The following is a 16,113-nucleotide window of genomic DNA, read 5'->3' as shown; positions in this document are numbered from 1 at the left end:
ATAATATATTATCCCATATATATAATTATATATATATATATTTAAAAAATTAAAGGAAAAAAAATTAGAGACGATAAAGTCTAAAAATCCACCAAAAATCAAAGACTACTACTCCTCAAATATGAGGTAAAGAATATTTATATCAATAAACTTCAAAATCAATTATTAATTAATTACAAAGAAATAGGCAATTAAACATCTAAGTTGACACTACTTTTATTTTAGGGGAAAGAACATTTTAAATTCAATTAATTAGTAACTTTTTTTTATTTGCAGATTACTATATATAATAATATAATTATTTAGTTCAATTCAATTGTTATCAATAATAACAGTTGAATAAATTGTTTCAATTTATTTTTTTGTTAGTCATGAACACACACACATATATATATATATATAATAAATTAAAATACATAATTTTTTTTTGTGTTCAGCCATAACATTAGTTAAATTTTGGACTTGAACTTGATGTCATACTTTCTGTGTCAATATAAAACTTTTTCTTTGTTTAAAAATTATTATTTGTATTGATTTTGTTATATAAAATCTTATTATATAATATTTTTGCTATTCTTATTTTATATTGTAATTATGAATATTTACAAAATTCTATTACCTTTTAAAAAAAGTTTTCAACAAAATTTTTTAATTATATATATAATAAAATTATATTTATTTATTAAAGATAATTTTTTATAATTTCAAATAATATAACTTTAATTTATCGTGAGTGACAAAAAATAAAATGAGAAGCATGTTACATTATTTTTTTAAAAAATAATGACAAGTATATTATGCCTTTAAAATATTTTATTACGTAAATTTAATGTGATAGTAAAAAAAAATTTAAAAGATGATAGAAATAATCATAAAATAATATCTATTCCCTCTTTTACATGACTTATTACAGTTTTTCTTAATTAAGTACTAATATATATTTTTATATTAAAGAAATTATTACTATTGTTTTTTAATTTTTTTCTCCACTATTACATCAAATTTATGCACAAAGAAAAAAGAATAATTTTATTAAAAAATTTTACCAAATAAAGTTTTAAAGTCATGATATTTTTTGTTATACAGGATAAATTAAATTTATATTATTTAAATTGATAAAACAAAATATTTAACAAATTAATATAGTTTTATTAATTTTATTAATTAATAATCATTTTTAATTCTATTCTCTTTAGTCTTTTCTCTTTTTAAAATTCACACTTTTTAAAACTTCTTTCTTAAACCTTTTTCGCTTCACATTTTACTTTTTTTTTCCTCTTCAAATATATATTAAGCCAAGGTAATTAACCATCACATTCTTATGTCAGTAAAGAAATTCAGCATGTAATGTTTCTTTGTTTGATTAAGAAAACTATGGTTAGTTCATTATGTTCTTTATTTAATTCATCATCAAGATCAATTTTAATATTTTATTTTAGTTACCTTCAATTTTTGTGCTAGTTTGTTTTTCCTATTAATCTTTACTCCAATTTTCTTGATTTCTCTTATATATGATATATCGAAATTTTTTTTATGATATTCTTTAATTTAGTATGTTAAAGATTAATTTGTCAAGTTTTATTAACCAATGAATTGCTAGATGTTGTTTCTTAATTATCCATAATTTATTTATTTATTTATCGAGCGAGTCTTCTTTCTTTCATCTTCTCAAGCTTATTATTGACATTGATGCACCCATGATATAGCTTCTTAATTTGATTGACATGTGTTTTTTTAATTAATTAGCAATCAAAATCTTGTTCTTAATTTAAATCTTGGATTTTGTTATTTATCCTTTTACCGCTACTTTCATATCATCCGTATCTTGTTGATTCCTAGCCATGATTCTTTCCGTCTTTTTAATTTTTTTTTATCTTAATAATTTTGTTCCTTCGATTTGTTCTTTCTATTTCAGCTCCTTCCATTGTTGACGGCATAACATAACTACATCTCCTCAATCATCGTCAAGACAATTTTGAAAGCAATTGAATTTCAGGTACTAATTAAGTTCCTGCTTTCAACATATATGAACTACTACTGTTTTGCTTTTTATTTTAGGGTAACCTAACCAGAAAACTAATCTCTTTTTTTGTGGTTTTCAATTTAAATAAACTTTTTTTAGGTCCTTTTTTTCTTAGTGTGTGTTGATTTTTTTTTTTTTAATCCACATGAACCAGTGAGGAAGAAAAGTTCCAAGTTAATTGATAGTATGGGTCAGGGTTAGTTATCAATAACTCAATGTTTTTAGATTTTAGGGCAGCTTCTAAGAATTTCAAATATAATAAAGGAATTTGTAAAGGAATATCAATAAAAATTCTTATTTTATTTATTTTTTTAAAGGTTTCCTATCTTAAACGCATTAATTTAAAGTCGACAAACCGAAAAAAATCATTGTCCGACCTAAAGTGGACGGCAAGATGAAGCGACGAGATACAAGTTAATGTAAGAAGTTATACAAACAGCTCGTACAAAGCGATCTCAAATAAAGGGTATCCGGCTATGCAAAAGCCGTTCTCTAAAGCAGATGCTCTATGATAGAAAATAAATTTTGAACATTACTTGCTAAAAGTTGTCAAAACAACTAAACAAAGTTAAAGTGTTCAAAAAATCATTAAACTAATACAAAAAACTAAAGTATCATCAAAGCCCGCAAGTCGGGATATTATGAAAAACAAAAGATAACAAAGGAATCTAAAAAAGCTCAAGACTTCTCACCCATCAGAGGATTTGAGAGCCTCGCCAGTCACAACGTCTTTGCCCTCAGCCGAAGGAGTGTGAGGATGCATGAAAACTTGCACAGCCGAAATATTCTCAGGAGCAGAAGAAGAGGTCTCCACAACAGAAGCTTTGGGTTGCGCTCCCGAGGTGGAAGTCTGACCGACCTGAGGTCCCGAAGTCTTCAGATTCTGAGGAGGCTCCTCCTCTTCGTCCGACTCGAGCGCAGAGACTATCTTCCCGTCCACCACTATATTGTCTACACTGAAGAGGGAAAGGTCAAGCTCGGAAACCAAGACCTTAACCTGAGCTTCCAAGTTGTCAAACATCTCGTCCATTCCCAGAGCGGCCAACTCCTAGGACTCAGCAAACTGCTCCTTCAGTTTTCCCAACTCCTCCTCCAGTGTCATTCTCTCCCCAAATACATGAGTATAGCTTTTCTAAAATTTCTTGGCCTTTTCCTTAGCCAAATCACCAGCAGCCTCCGACTTAGTAGCTTTTTTCCGAACTCTTTCAAGGTCGGACTTCAAGGTCTCTTGTTCCTGCTCTAAGTCCTTTTTCAGCTCTTTCACCCTCTTTACATCAGCTCGAGCAGCCATAAGAGCACTAGTTGTGGCCTGTATAAGAGAGCTCCTCAACTCTCTAGCCAAAGTAGCACACATCCCAACTGTTCGAAGCCCTCCACGGGCCAAAGGCTGTAGGTGGTTCTGAATGGCAACACCGTCCGTGCTTAGGTGGTGGTAAGGGAGCACGTTCTTCTCACCCCAAGTTAGGGCATCGAAGCTCCTTGAATAAATGCTCTCTTCATCATCCACCTTCTGCTTCTTGTAGGGGGGTTCGGAGGAAGAAAGAGACTCAGGGGAAGGCTCAGAAGGAATAAGCTTGGAGAGAGGGGTAGGAATGATGACCTTCTGCTCAGAGGGACCTGACCTCGATTTCTTCCTCGGGGAAGATCGGACCAAGGACCTAGCCCTGACCTCCTTTTGCTGCTGGAGATTCTTGGTAACAACTGACTTCTTGGTATTCCGAAGTGATGGTTTCAGTGGCTAAGAGAAGGGGGGTTGAATCTTAACCCCCTTTTTTGCTTGCTAACACTTGCTGGACTTAGAGGAAACTTTTCTGTTTTTAGCTCGTCCCTAGCCACGAGACATTTTCATTTTGTCTCGTCACTTGGCACGAGACATTTTTTATTTTTCATCTGAACAGTAAAAACATAATTGAAGTAGGGAGAGAGAGAAGATTACACCCAGATATATCCTGGTTCAGCTGCTAAGTGTAGTGCAGCCTACATCCAGTCTCCATCACAACAATGATGGAATTTCACTATAATCATCCAGATTACAAATTGTAAAGTGCTAACCCAACTTACAAGGGGATTCTCACAAAATCATGAAACACAACATAGATGAACAAAGAAACTCTAAGACATCTATGGCTTTTTCTTTTAATTTTGCACTCTCTGCCTTTTTCCGCTCTATGGCTTTTTCATACAAACCTCACCGTTTGCCTTTTTTCCATGAGACTCAAGACATGACAAAATTAAACAGAAAAATTACAAAACAGAATACATTGAAGGAGAAGAGAAATCTGTTAGCTCAGGTAGCTCTGAGAACTCTGTGCCTTGCACTCTCAAATCTTACTCCCTGTCTCAAACCATGACTGTTCACCTCTTTTATAGAGAAGTGAAGCCTTCACAGTTTGAAAACACACACCCGAGCTTAGCTTCCTTTCCTTCAAAACAAAACCGGTTCGGCCACAGAGATAGAAGAGGTAACTCATGCAAAAACCAACATGCAAATACCTCTAGTCCTTCCTTGGTCATCACTCTTCATCAATCCGAGTGCTCCATCCTTGGCTTCCTCTCCAAGATGGATTTCTGGCCCTTGATGCTTCATGATGATGATGGCTTCATCTGCTCCAATCTCTGCCTCTTCCATCACTTCGCCACTCTAGCTACTTCCTGTGGTGGTTGAGTAGAATCAGAGACAAGCCATGCCTCCAAGAATCTTACCTTGCTGGCCGAATCTTCTTCCTTCTTTTTTAGTATGAAGGATCCGAGATTACCTCACCAAATCTTACCACATTTGGTGATTATCTCAGCCACATCATACTTTTGGTTTTCTTTTTCTTGCCATCATTAACTTGATGGTCTTGATGCATGCACCTTCTTCTTTTTCCTTTTGGTAGCTTAGTGTAGGTTGCTGTGACATGACCGAAGGAAGAAGAAAGAAAGATTAGAGAGAGAAGAAAGAAGATATTCAATGGATTTGATCAAATAATTAATGTAGCAAAGAGAAGGAATAAAAGTGCACTCAGGTTTTCTACTTCCCTTTACTCAGAGGCGTGTTGAATCATTAAAGCCATCAAATCAATTTCTCTCTCATTGTTCCAAGGTCTGCAATAACTCCAATTAATAAAATTTGGATTCCATCAAGGAATAAAAGTGATATCCGTTGGAGCATGCATCACATAATCAAAGGAATGGGTTTCTTTTGTTAAGTGAATAAAACAATATTGTGCCCCATTGCCTTTTAATTTCGGACCAAGCATTTTTGGTCTCATACCAAAGACCTTTGATTGGGCTTGTTATCACAATTGCTGGCTCAGTAACAAGAATAATAATTCAGCCATAACAAACTAAATATTTTTGCATCAATGCTGAATGTATTTATAAAACACTTGGGCTTGCAATTTTTCTTTTATTTTCGGCCCATAATAAAAACCTGCAACACAAAATTATTAATTAATATATGTTCAATGAAAATCAAATTAATAATTTTGTATTTAACTATTTCAATAATGTTTGTTCATCATTAAAATAAATTTGAGTTTTTCAAACTCATCACGAAGATATTTCATAGCTGATTTTGGAGCCATACTTTCTGAAAACAAAACAGGACGCAGTCAGAAATAACAACTGTAAAATAAAAAGTATTCAATAAGTAAAGGAAGGAGAACTACCGAGGTCCGACTTCAAAAGGCTGGGATGTCCTAAATATCTTTTTGTGTCCAAATGGAGAGCTTCGTCCCATGTACCTAAAACAAAATCTACAACACTCCTCTCTAAGTCGTCTAAATCGGCTAGGTCATGCCTAACGATATTAAAGGTATCTTGCGAGTATAAGGAAAACGAGGGTTCTTGGTTCTCGGACAAGAAGAAAGGTCGAACACCCACAGCACCCAGGACCTTAAAAAAGTGATTTTTAAAATCGTAGAAAGAATCATCGAAGATAGAAAAAGCCTTCCGATCCTGTACAGCTCGAAAAGATATCAGCCCGAATTCTTAGTGGAATTATAGGGTTTTGTTGCAACAAAGAGATAAAAGAAGATGTTCAAAGTATGAACTTTGCTTCAGAAATTACTCACACACACTCACATCCCCAGCGATTTACTGAGTCTGCCTCAAGTTAATTCTCTGTAGGGTTCCTTCCACTTGTTTTACTTTTCATTTACATTTTTCTGCAAACTTTACCCTTCTTGCAAATTTAGCTTTCAAGCAAAATTTAACATTCTTGTCCAATTTACATTTCCAGTATTTTTATTTTCGAATTCAAAGCCATTTGATCCAATCGAAGGCATTTTATTACTTTATTTAAATTCAATGCAAACCATTTCGATTCCAGTCATTTTCTTTTTATATTCAAAACCTTTTATTTATTTGTTGTCTCTTCAGTCTTTCCCTCTAATTTTGTCTAATTTGAGGGTCTTTGATGCACTTATAGAAAACCGGTACTCGTAAAAGAGGAGTTGGTTTCGCTTCTAGACCATTAGAATCGAACCACCATCGATTTGCTAAAAATCGACAAAACAAATTAGCACACCCAATGGGACAGTTTTTAACTTGAAGTGTGTCAAATGATTTTGGTGTCACTTAGTGTATGCAATTAAGAAGTGGAAGAATTGTTCACATGGCTGATGAAGTGTCGAATGTGAATGGTGGTTCGTCCACTAATGACAGTGCACTAGTAATTGTACAACCTTCAAACGTTACTTCACATTCTGAAGGGGGTGGTTATTAGTGAAAGTGTGGCGATTACAAATGTGCAGACTGAAAATAACAGACGTAATACTTGTCCACGTGGTAATCCACCACCAATTCAGCCCCAAGTAACTGCTGGTTGGCCTTCTTATGGTCTTCCTCCTAGTTATACTCCACCAGTAAGTGGGTTTGTTCCTCCGATTTGATTTGAGGGCGTAAATGGATTAAATAATGTTCAAAATCCACAACAGCAATCTGAGTTTTCTCAAGATTATAATATGGGTTCTACATCAAATGCCTCTAATTCAATAGCAGCATTTCGGCAACATGTAGAAGAAAGTCATCATGATTTGGTCAATCTATTGACCCAAAAATGACCACAATTCTGAATCCTATGATGGCTGATCACGTATCAAAATTTGATCGTCTTGCAAGGCAAGTCGAGCCAATTGCCCGAATCGTTGATTATGATGAAGGAGAAAGGCAGAATGCTAGAGGAAATATTGAGGGTTTCAAAAATTTATTTCAAAACGAAAACGATATTTTTAGAAATAGAGAAAATCCTCAGATAATTCCATGTGGTCAAAATGCAGATGATGTCTTGGCTCGATTACGCGTTAATCAAGTTGGTCAACGTTATCAAGTTACGAGAATTGTGAAAGATGTTTTAAATATGGTTGGATTCAGTATAGGATTTATGAATCGACCCTACTTTGTATCATCTTTTCCTCAGAATATTCAAATGGTTAAAGTGCCAAGAGGAATGAAAAATCCTAAAATAATTATAAAGTTCACAGGAGAAGTTGGAGAGTCAACTACTAAACATGTTGCTCGATATTTGGTCGAGATTGGAAATTTGGTCAATGATGAAAGTTTGAAAATGAAGTTTTTTCCTTCCTCATTAATAAGGAATGTGTTTACTTGGTATTCGAATCTTAGACCAAATTTGATAACAACATGGGCTCAGTTAGAAACTGCTTTTCATGCCCAATTTTATCGGGGATAATTGAATGTGGCAGTTACTGACCTGGTGGCTTTGAAACGAGAAGATGATGAAACCATTGATGATTATATGATCCGTTTCAAAAATACTAGAAGTCGTTGTTATGTGTTACTTCCTGAAAGTGAAGTAGTGAAGATAGCAATTATGGGATTAGGATTTTATATGCGTTGAAAATTACTCAATGTGCATATTCCTGATTTGCCCCATTTGGCTGAAAGAGTTCGTCAGGTAGAAATTCTGAAAAAAGAAAAGGAGAAATATAAGAATGAAAGGAGTTTGAAGAGTAAATATCTTTTTCTTGAAAAGAGAAAGTCGCTTATGTAGCCATGGAATCCTCTGATGAGGAATCCGATTTAGAGGCAGAAGTTGATTTGGCTGAACTTAAGAACGACCCTCCTTATGTTCATTCTTTACTCAAGAAAATCCCTAACAATGAATAGTCGAATGATTCAAAATTGAAAAGTGGAAAGAGATATAGTTTTGATATTTCGAAATCTGATCAGATTTTCGATATGTTGCTTAAAGATAAACAATTAGTTTTGTTGGAAGGTAGAACTTTGCTTTCAGTGAAAGATTTAAAAAGAAAATCTTATTGTAAGTTCCACCAAATAACTAGTCATTCGACTAACAATTGCGTTCGTTTCAGGGATTTAATTTAAGAGGCCATCATGGAAGGGAGGTTGAAATTCGATGATGGTAAAAGGAAATGAAAGTTGATTCTAATCCTTTCGATACTGAAGCTAGTTTTACTGAACCATATTTTGGTGTAAACATGGTTGGAATGTCTTATGACTTTGATATGACTTTGAAAGTTTTTGAATCAGATGTCCGATTTGTATATGCTGGAGCAGGAGATGGGTTGTTGGATTTTTTAGTGCAGCAGAAGTTAAATGATCGAGACGTATCTCTGTGTCCTCGATGCAATGTAGTTTTCGATGCTGAAGTTGCATCAATTTTTGAGAAGGAAAGGATGAAGAAGGAATTGACTCACAGGGAAGAACAAGCCTGTCAGAAACAACCTATTCGACGAATGGAAGAGCAAAATTATGGAGGTCCTCAGAAAAATCCTATTGCACCTACCAACCGTTCTCAAGCCATTGGCGTACAATGGATTCGAAACTACTGATAATTTCAGAATAGGGATGCTCATTACAAGCGTAACCCATGGTGGGGGCATAGAGGTCCTCTTCCTCGAAGTCGATTTCCATATTTCCGTGGTCGAGTCAGGGGGTACCCACGAGGCAAAGGCTGAAGAGGACCACGGCCACCTAAGATATCTCTTGCTGACAAGGGCAAGGGGCAACACCATATGTGCACTCTCGAATAGTCTTTCTGACTGATGGAGAGAAATATCTGAAGAGAGTTACTTCCCCTGTGAAATTGGATAAAGGAAAAGCAGTGGTTAGTGTTCCAATTGCTGATAAAGATAAGGGTGCTGATCTGGACGAAAAATATTTCGAAGAAGGAGATGATGAAATGCTCGGTACCATCTCGATTATCTCAACTGAATATCTGGAAAAATATGAAGGAAATCCTGAAGAGGATTATGATGTGGATGATGAAGAAGCCTTTTCGTTCAATCGGTATGAGGATGAATCCGATTATTTTTGAAGGCCTTCTGAAAAATAAAAATCTCATTTGCGTCTATTGCATGTTACTGCAACTATGAGTGGGATCAAAATTTATAAAATCCTGATCGATGGAGGGGCAGCTATAAGCCTCTTACCCGAGAGGATGCTGATAGGCAAGCATCCTGATGATTTAATTCCAACTAATATTTTAGTAACGAGTTTTAGTGGTACTTCGGCTCCTGCTAAAGGACTTTAAAATATTTGACATGACAAAAAAAAAAAACAGGGACAATCAAAGTTTATTATTTTTAGTCAGTTTTATAATTTAACAACATACTTTATCTCATACTTAAAAACATTAATGACTTGCTAATGACTAAAAATGATAAATTCTAATAACATAATTATTTATATTAAATTTATCTCACAATAATTAAGTATTAACTTTTTTTTATATAATAAAAATAGATAAATAATTTTATCTGAACATAATTATTATAGTATTTTATATTAAATAAGGTATAAACTCTAACTAATAAATCTAGCAAAATGATAGTAGTATGATCTGTAAGGAGGTAATATCTTGTGCTCGATATGATACAACATACAAGTCACATCAGTACTTAACGAAAGTTGAAGATTCTAATATCTCAAAATCATGATATAAGAGTATATACATCTGAATTGCACTTAGACTTGGGAGATGTTGAGTCCTGTGTATCAGGGCCTAAGAGGCAAATACATAGCTTACAACATATTTCTATACTTGCATGTCTTGGCAACAAAGTTGGATTCAAGGTGGCTAGAGCTTTCATATGACTTTGGTATCCATCACTTCTTTCTTTGGCTACTTGTCATTCATGCTCAAATTCTAATTCCTAATATCCACCACACCCCTATACTAAACTACACTCTTCTCTTTATTGCCTTCATCTCCAGCAGCAAATCTGTCCACCGAGTTAAACAAGTAAATATCAAAGTTCAATCAATGGATAGGGTGAAACAAGTTTAAAGAGAAGCGCATACTCGCATACGGTAATGGTAATAAGGACCAACTCTAAGATGACCCTTGGATTCAATCTTGGCAGAAAAAGTTTGGAGTTGGAGCCTGACTCTGGCATAAGAAACAAACTGAGGAAATTCTTCCTCTTCCTCGTGTTCCGTGAATATATAAATCAAACTTTCTTTGCTACTGTGTTGGCAACAAAAAATATTTCTTACCCGCACATCCTCCTCCTCCAAACCATCCACGTGCACTATTGCCATAAGCTTGTTCTCAGACAAGTCATAAATATACCACGTTGGAGCGAAGTCTACAATCAGAAGATAATGGCTACATCCCAAACGAACTAATTTTCTAGGACAATATCTAGGAACTGGCGGAAAATTGCACTCAACTTTTTCCCATCTGTTAGCCTTGACGTCATATGAGATGAGCAACTGATGATTATCATGAAAAGAATACAACACAATGAGGGTCTTCTTGGGACTCTTGGTGCTGTCCTCCCACAGAAAGTACGAGCTAGGCAACGGGTGATGTGAGAAGAGAGCACTATCGGGCACTTCCCTTTTTTCCCATAGACCTGATTTTAGGCTATAGATCTCAACCCAATTTGCAATTTGATAGTCACCCCAAAACATGCACAATTTGCCATCGTATGGGACTACTAAGGGACTTAATTGGGAGCAGAACATGGTTCCACATAGACTCCAAAGTCCAAACCCAAGTAGAATCCTCATACTTAAGGCACCACAGCTTTGAGTAGTACCGATCGTCACCCACGTTCGGATATGTAAAAAGACTACGCGCATTACCAGTAAAGTAAAAGCAGCCACCAACAGAACAAAATCCTTTAAAATTTGGTAACACACCGTCGTCGATCAATAGATCATCTCTAAGAGGCCATTGGGCAGGTATATGACATACTTGTTCAAGTTCAACAGTGCCATTCTTCATAAAGTTGTCATCAGTGATAGTTAACATCCTGTACCCGGTGGTACTAGAGCAGCTCACACAAGGCTCGGTTTGCTTTGTTACAAAATCCTTATTTTTCACCAACATATATAAACGCTGTGTCATGGATAGCTTTAGATTAGAAGAACCAACATCCTGGAATTAGGGAAACAATTAATTATTAAATAGAGAGCTCTGCAATGTGATGATAATAAATAGAAACGCCATAGTTATATAAGGATAAGAGGATGCAGAAACAGACCTCAGGTTCAGATTCACCGCATATTCCCAAAACAGCACCTTGCAAAACCGCAACAACACTTCCCCACCAGCTGTTAAAATCCGCATTCCATTCAGCAGTGTGCCCCAAATCCCTAATCTCATTCGCGGCCTTAGCCATCAAATTCTTCCCACCTTCAGTAACCTCTCTGCCCACCACAAAGGCACTGAAACTGCAAGCATTCACAACAAACGCTCCAACCTTAAAGGCGTTCGCTTTTTTCTTGATCCAATTGAGGAAGAACTTTGCTCCCCAAGGTAGGTCGTGACTGAGGAAGAAATTTCGTGCGGGAGATAGGGGAGATAGGTTCCAAACTTCCGAAGTTGAAGCAACGAGGACGACGAGGTTCTCCTTGGGTAGGGCTTCGGGCTCGTAATTCCGGGCATCTACGAGCTCCAAAACGACGCCTTCCGACTCTAACAAATCGCAGAGGCGCGTCGCTAGGGCTTTTGAAGTTCCGATTTGGGAAACGAATAGCATCTTGCCACGCGGATCGCGTTTGGGTTGTTGGCGATGGTGTGTTGTGAGGTTCTTTTCGTGCATGAGACGAGACTTGCAGATTAAGAACAAGGTTGTGGCAATGGCCGTGGCGGCGCTAACGGTGGAGAAGAGGTCGGGCGCCGACATATCTGTTTTAGCTTTTCAGGTCACCAAACACTATCTTCGCCATGCAATGCATGACATTATACAAAGTTTCTTAACAAAATATACTCCTTTTTCATGGTAATGCTTTCCCCTTTTCTTTGTTTTTTTTAATATTTAATTTTACATTACTGATAATATAAATTATTGGAAAAGTCTAGGGGCCAGCAATTTTTGTGATTGTTAGCCATCACCTAGCCATCAATGATGATTTGATGGTGTGAGATTAGTGTGAGATTTCATCCAATGGTTCACCTTCTTCTGCTGGTTACATGCTGGCCAAAATTCAATAAAACTGCTGGCCCCCTAGCATTGCTCTAAATTATTTTATATGTTTATTTAATTATATCTATTTTTAATAATAATTGCGAAAATAATTATTTTTATTAATATTAAATATATATAAAATCTCTTTATAAATTCTTTTTTTATTTTCTTATCAATGCAGACAAAGATGTAGATTTCCTTATTAAGAAAAAAATAATTGTGAATTGGTTAGGTGATAGCAATGCAGTGGCCAAAATGTTCAATAGTTTTGGAGTGAATCTTTTGTATCCAGATTTTAATGTACAATATTCCTTTATTTTTGAAGAGTTGAATGCTTTCTGTGCACCCCCTTGGAACAAAAATGTTGTGACTTTGAGGCGCGATTACTGTAACACTCCATGGAAAATAGTAGTTTCTATTGCTGAAATTTTTCTACTTATTCTCACTGTTATTCAAACTGTATTTTCTATCCTCCAAGAAAAATACTAGTACTAGATTAATGTTTGTGTTGTATAATGTGGATTGGATAATTATATCTTCAATTTCCAATATGGCGTGGTAGTTTTGATATCTTAGTATTTTGTAAGAATTGAAGTGTTTAGTATGAACATGTGGCCACTTTATTATGTAATTATTGAAGACCACTACATATGCCATATTTTGTATTTTACAACTATTTGTTAAGAGCAAAGCAGTAATCGACTTCTGTTATTTCAAAGTGAAAGTCAGTTTTTTTTTTTTTTATGAAGGGGTAGTAACAAAACAAAATTAAGTATTTAATACTTTAGATAAAACTACTTGTCTTTTGTTTGCATCTAACAAAAGAGCAAAAAAGGGACCAATCTCTGATTAAATTATTACTAGAGTCAGAATCTCTATCTTAAAATAAGTTTATTTTACACCAATCTTCTTTCATCGGAGTCCACTCAATCAAAATTGAGTGCCACAGTTGTAAATTTATTGATCTCTTTTTCTTAAAACGCACTTTTCTATATACTTAATCTCTTGTATTAACACTTTTTTGTCTTACATTTGAACCTATATTAATGAATTTTTTATTAAAAATATTGATCCTTTAGCATTTTTATTCTCAATTTAATTTTCTTATTAAATAAAAAATTGAAAGTTTTATTTAACTAATATATATTTTTATTTAAATATTTTTAGTGGACGATGATAACTAAATTTCTTTGTAATTTTTGAAGTGATGACTAAGAAATTCTCTTCATACCTATTTTGTCTAATTAAATCAAGAATAAATAAGATATAGAGTCAGATTGTATTAGTTTTTGACAAAGTATTTAATTTTTTTAAATATTTTTTTAACAGACAAGAATTATTTTATATTTGAATAATTATTTTTTAAAAAAAATTTAAGTATTAAAAATGTCTTTTGTTTCAGCTTTTTTTGAAAGCAAGATATTGTTAGTTTTTGAAAAAATCAAATAATTTACTTTTTTTTAATAAAAGTACTTTTTTTAAATACACATTCAAACAGATTTTAAATTAAATAAAAATATTTTATTTAAAAAATAAAATTTTTAATTCAAAAAGTCAATTCAAACTAGTACGTAATAAAGCCTTAGTAAAAAAATTTCTTTTTATTTACATTTTAGATATTATTTAAACATAATGTATTAAAAATTTATTAAATCTAATAAATAAATAATATATTATCCCATATATATATATATAAATTAAAGAAAAAAATAAGAAACGATAAAGTCTAAAAATCCATCAAAAATTAAAGACTACTGTTCCTCAAATCTGAGGTAAAGAATATTTATATCAATAAACTTTAAAATTAATTATTAATTAATTACGAAAAAATAGGCAATTAAACATCTAAGTTGACACTACTTTTATTTTAGGGGAAAGAATGTTTTAAATTCAATTAATTAGTAACTTTTTTTATTTGTAGATTACTATAATAATATTATTATAGGTCAAACCACAATAAACAGAAGAAAAGCAAGAGTCACAACTCACAAAGATGATGGTGATGATAATGAGCAAATAAGGTATTTAGAGAATATTACAAAAGAATCAAGTGGACCTAGTTCAAAAATTCTTAGTTCAAAAATTCTTGATCTTTATCCCCACTGGACACAAAAAACCAACCCTATCTCGGTGTCTTCAACCGCAAATGCTAAAATTGGTGAGCTAAAACCATCCCAATCTCTTTAAGACAATATCTCTTTTCTAACACTTTTTGTCTTGTTACATGTGCAATCAAGATGACTAAGGCAAAGCCTGCATGGTTTTTGAACTGTGCACAAATAATCCCTCAAGCTTTAACATATTATTATTGCTTTACTTAATTTTTTTTGAAAAAGATATTGTGCTTAATTGTCTATTAGATAATTATTTATAGGTGTAAGTTTTTTGCAAATATTCTAACTATACTCAATTAAACTTTCTATAATGTTTCAGGAGGGTCGGAAGCACGTGAGGAAGAAATTGCTATTTTCATATCTTACTGAGTATGTGTTGTTGTTTGATGAAAAATTTTTCTTGCAAGGTATTGTTATTTCTCAAGGAGGTGTATTATTTACTTTGATTTGCTCTATTTTTAATATCTTATCTTGCTCAAATTTTTTACTACATATATGTTTATACCATATATTACTAAATAATTAGGTCGTTATTTTCAAATATACTTTGCTCCATACTCGTTAACTCGCATTTTTAAATTCACATGTTTATAACTTTATATGGTATAAAAGTATCTAATCAACTATAATTTAATGTCTAGCAAGTGGCAGAAAATATTCATGAGTCACTTTTGAGTTATATATTTACAGAATTGTAGGTAAGTTTTGGTTGGATTGGAAAAAAGTTTAATATATTTTATATTTTAATATATATTTTATACGAATAATTAATTTGATGATTAATTTTTTTATAGAGATAATATTATTTATATAAACATGTTATCGAGATAGAAAATGCTCTTTTTACTACAACTAATAAGACAATAGACCGAATTGAAATAATTAATAATAATTAACTTAAGTACTTAACTACTTTAAATACTCATAGGATTTTTTTGTGTCTGTGTGAATAAATGAGTGAATATATCTTGAATAAGATAAGTGAAATTCACTATTATTATTATAAAGATATATTGAAACATAAAATGTTAAATTTGTGTCTACTTAAAAATCTTATAGATCAACACATGAATAAAGGGAAAACAATATGTTAGCATAGTGATTGGGAGATTTAAAAAGAAGTTAATTACAACAGTTAAATGTATTAGAGAATTGGTGATTGGTGTGATGCCTAAAGTTTGGTATTTAGTGTCGGTTTGAATTGATTTTTTTGGTACAATTTTTTTTTTTAAAATTAAGTATTTTATTCATTTTTAAATTTATTTGAATACATCTTTAAAAATAATATTTTTATTAAAAAAGCATTATTAATATTTAAAAAGTCTTTTTAAAAAAGCTATTCAAATGTAAAATAAACTTTATCTATTAAAGAAAATCTTTAAAAAAAATGAAAAAATAAGTATTTTTTTTAAATCAATCTAAACTAATTCTTAATTTGCTAACAAAAATTAAAAATCAATATTTAATTTAAAATATATAAAAATAAATCATTTAAATATTTAATATTTATCTTAAAGTAGAACATTAATACTAAATTAAAAACACTAAGTATAACACCCTACCATATTTAATCTTATGCTTAAGTCAC

General features: G+C 32.7%; 1 protein-coding gene across 3 annotated transcripts in view; it reads right to left on the bottom strand.

Moving 5' to 3' along the window:
• The window catches only part of LOC107496476 (uncharacterized), a 66,021-nt gene extending 53,857 nt beyond the window's left edge, over positions 1-12,164 (bottom strand). For 2 of the 3 annotated variants that reach the window (XM_052252064.1, XM_052252063.1), the window contains exon 1: positions 11,523-12,164. In XM_052252064.1, coding sequence (XP_052108024.1) covers positions 11,523-12,129 — 607 coding nt within the window. In that variant the 5' untranslated portion in view covers positions 12,130-12,164. Of the gene's footprint in view, positions 1-10,299; positions 11,379-11,484 lie in introns of those variants that run through there. The other variant, XM_021126943.2, reaches the window with a different exon arrangement.
• Between the last annotated feature and the right edge of the window lie 3,949 nt (positions 12,165-16,113).

Source organism: Arachis duranensis, chromosome 7, assembly GCF_000817695.3.
Source record: "Arachis duranensis cultivar V14167 chromosome 7, aradu.V14167.gnm2.J7QH, whole genome shotgun sequence".
Lineage (NCBI taxonomy): Eukaryota > Viridiplantae > Streptophyta > Magnoliopsida > Fabales > Fabaceae > Arachis > Arachis duranensis.
This window is presented reverse-complemented; position numbering and strand designations above follow the sequence as displayed.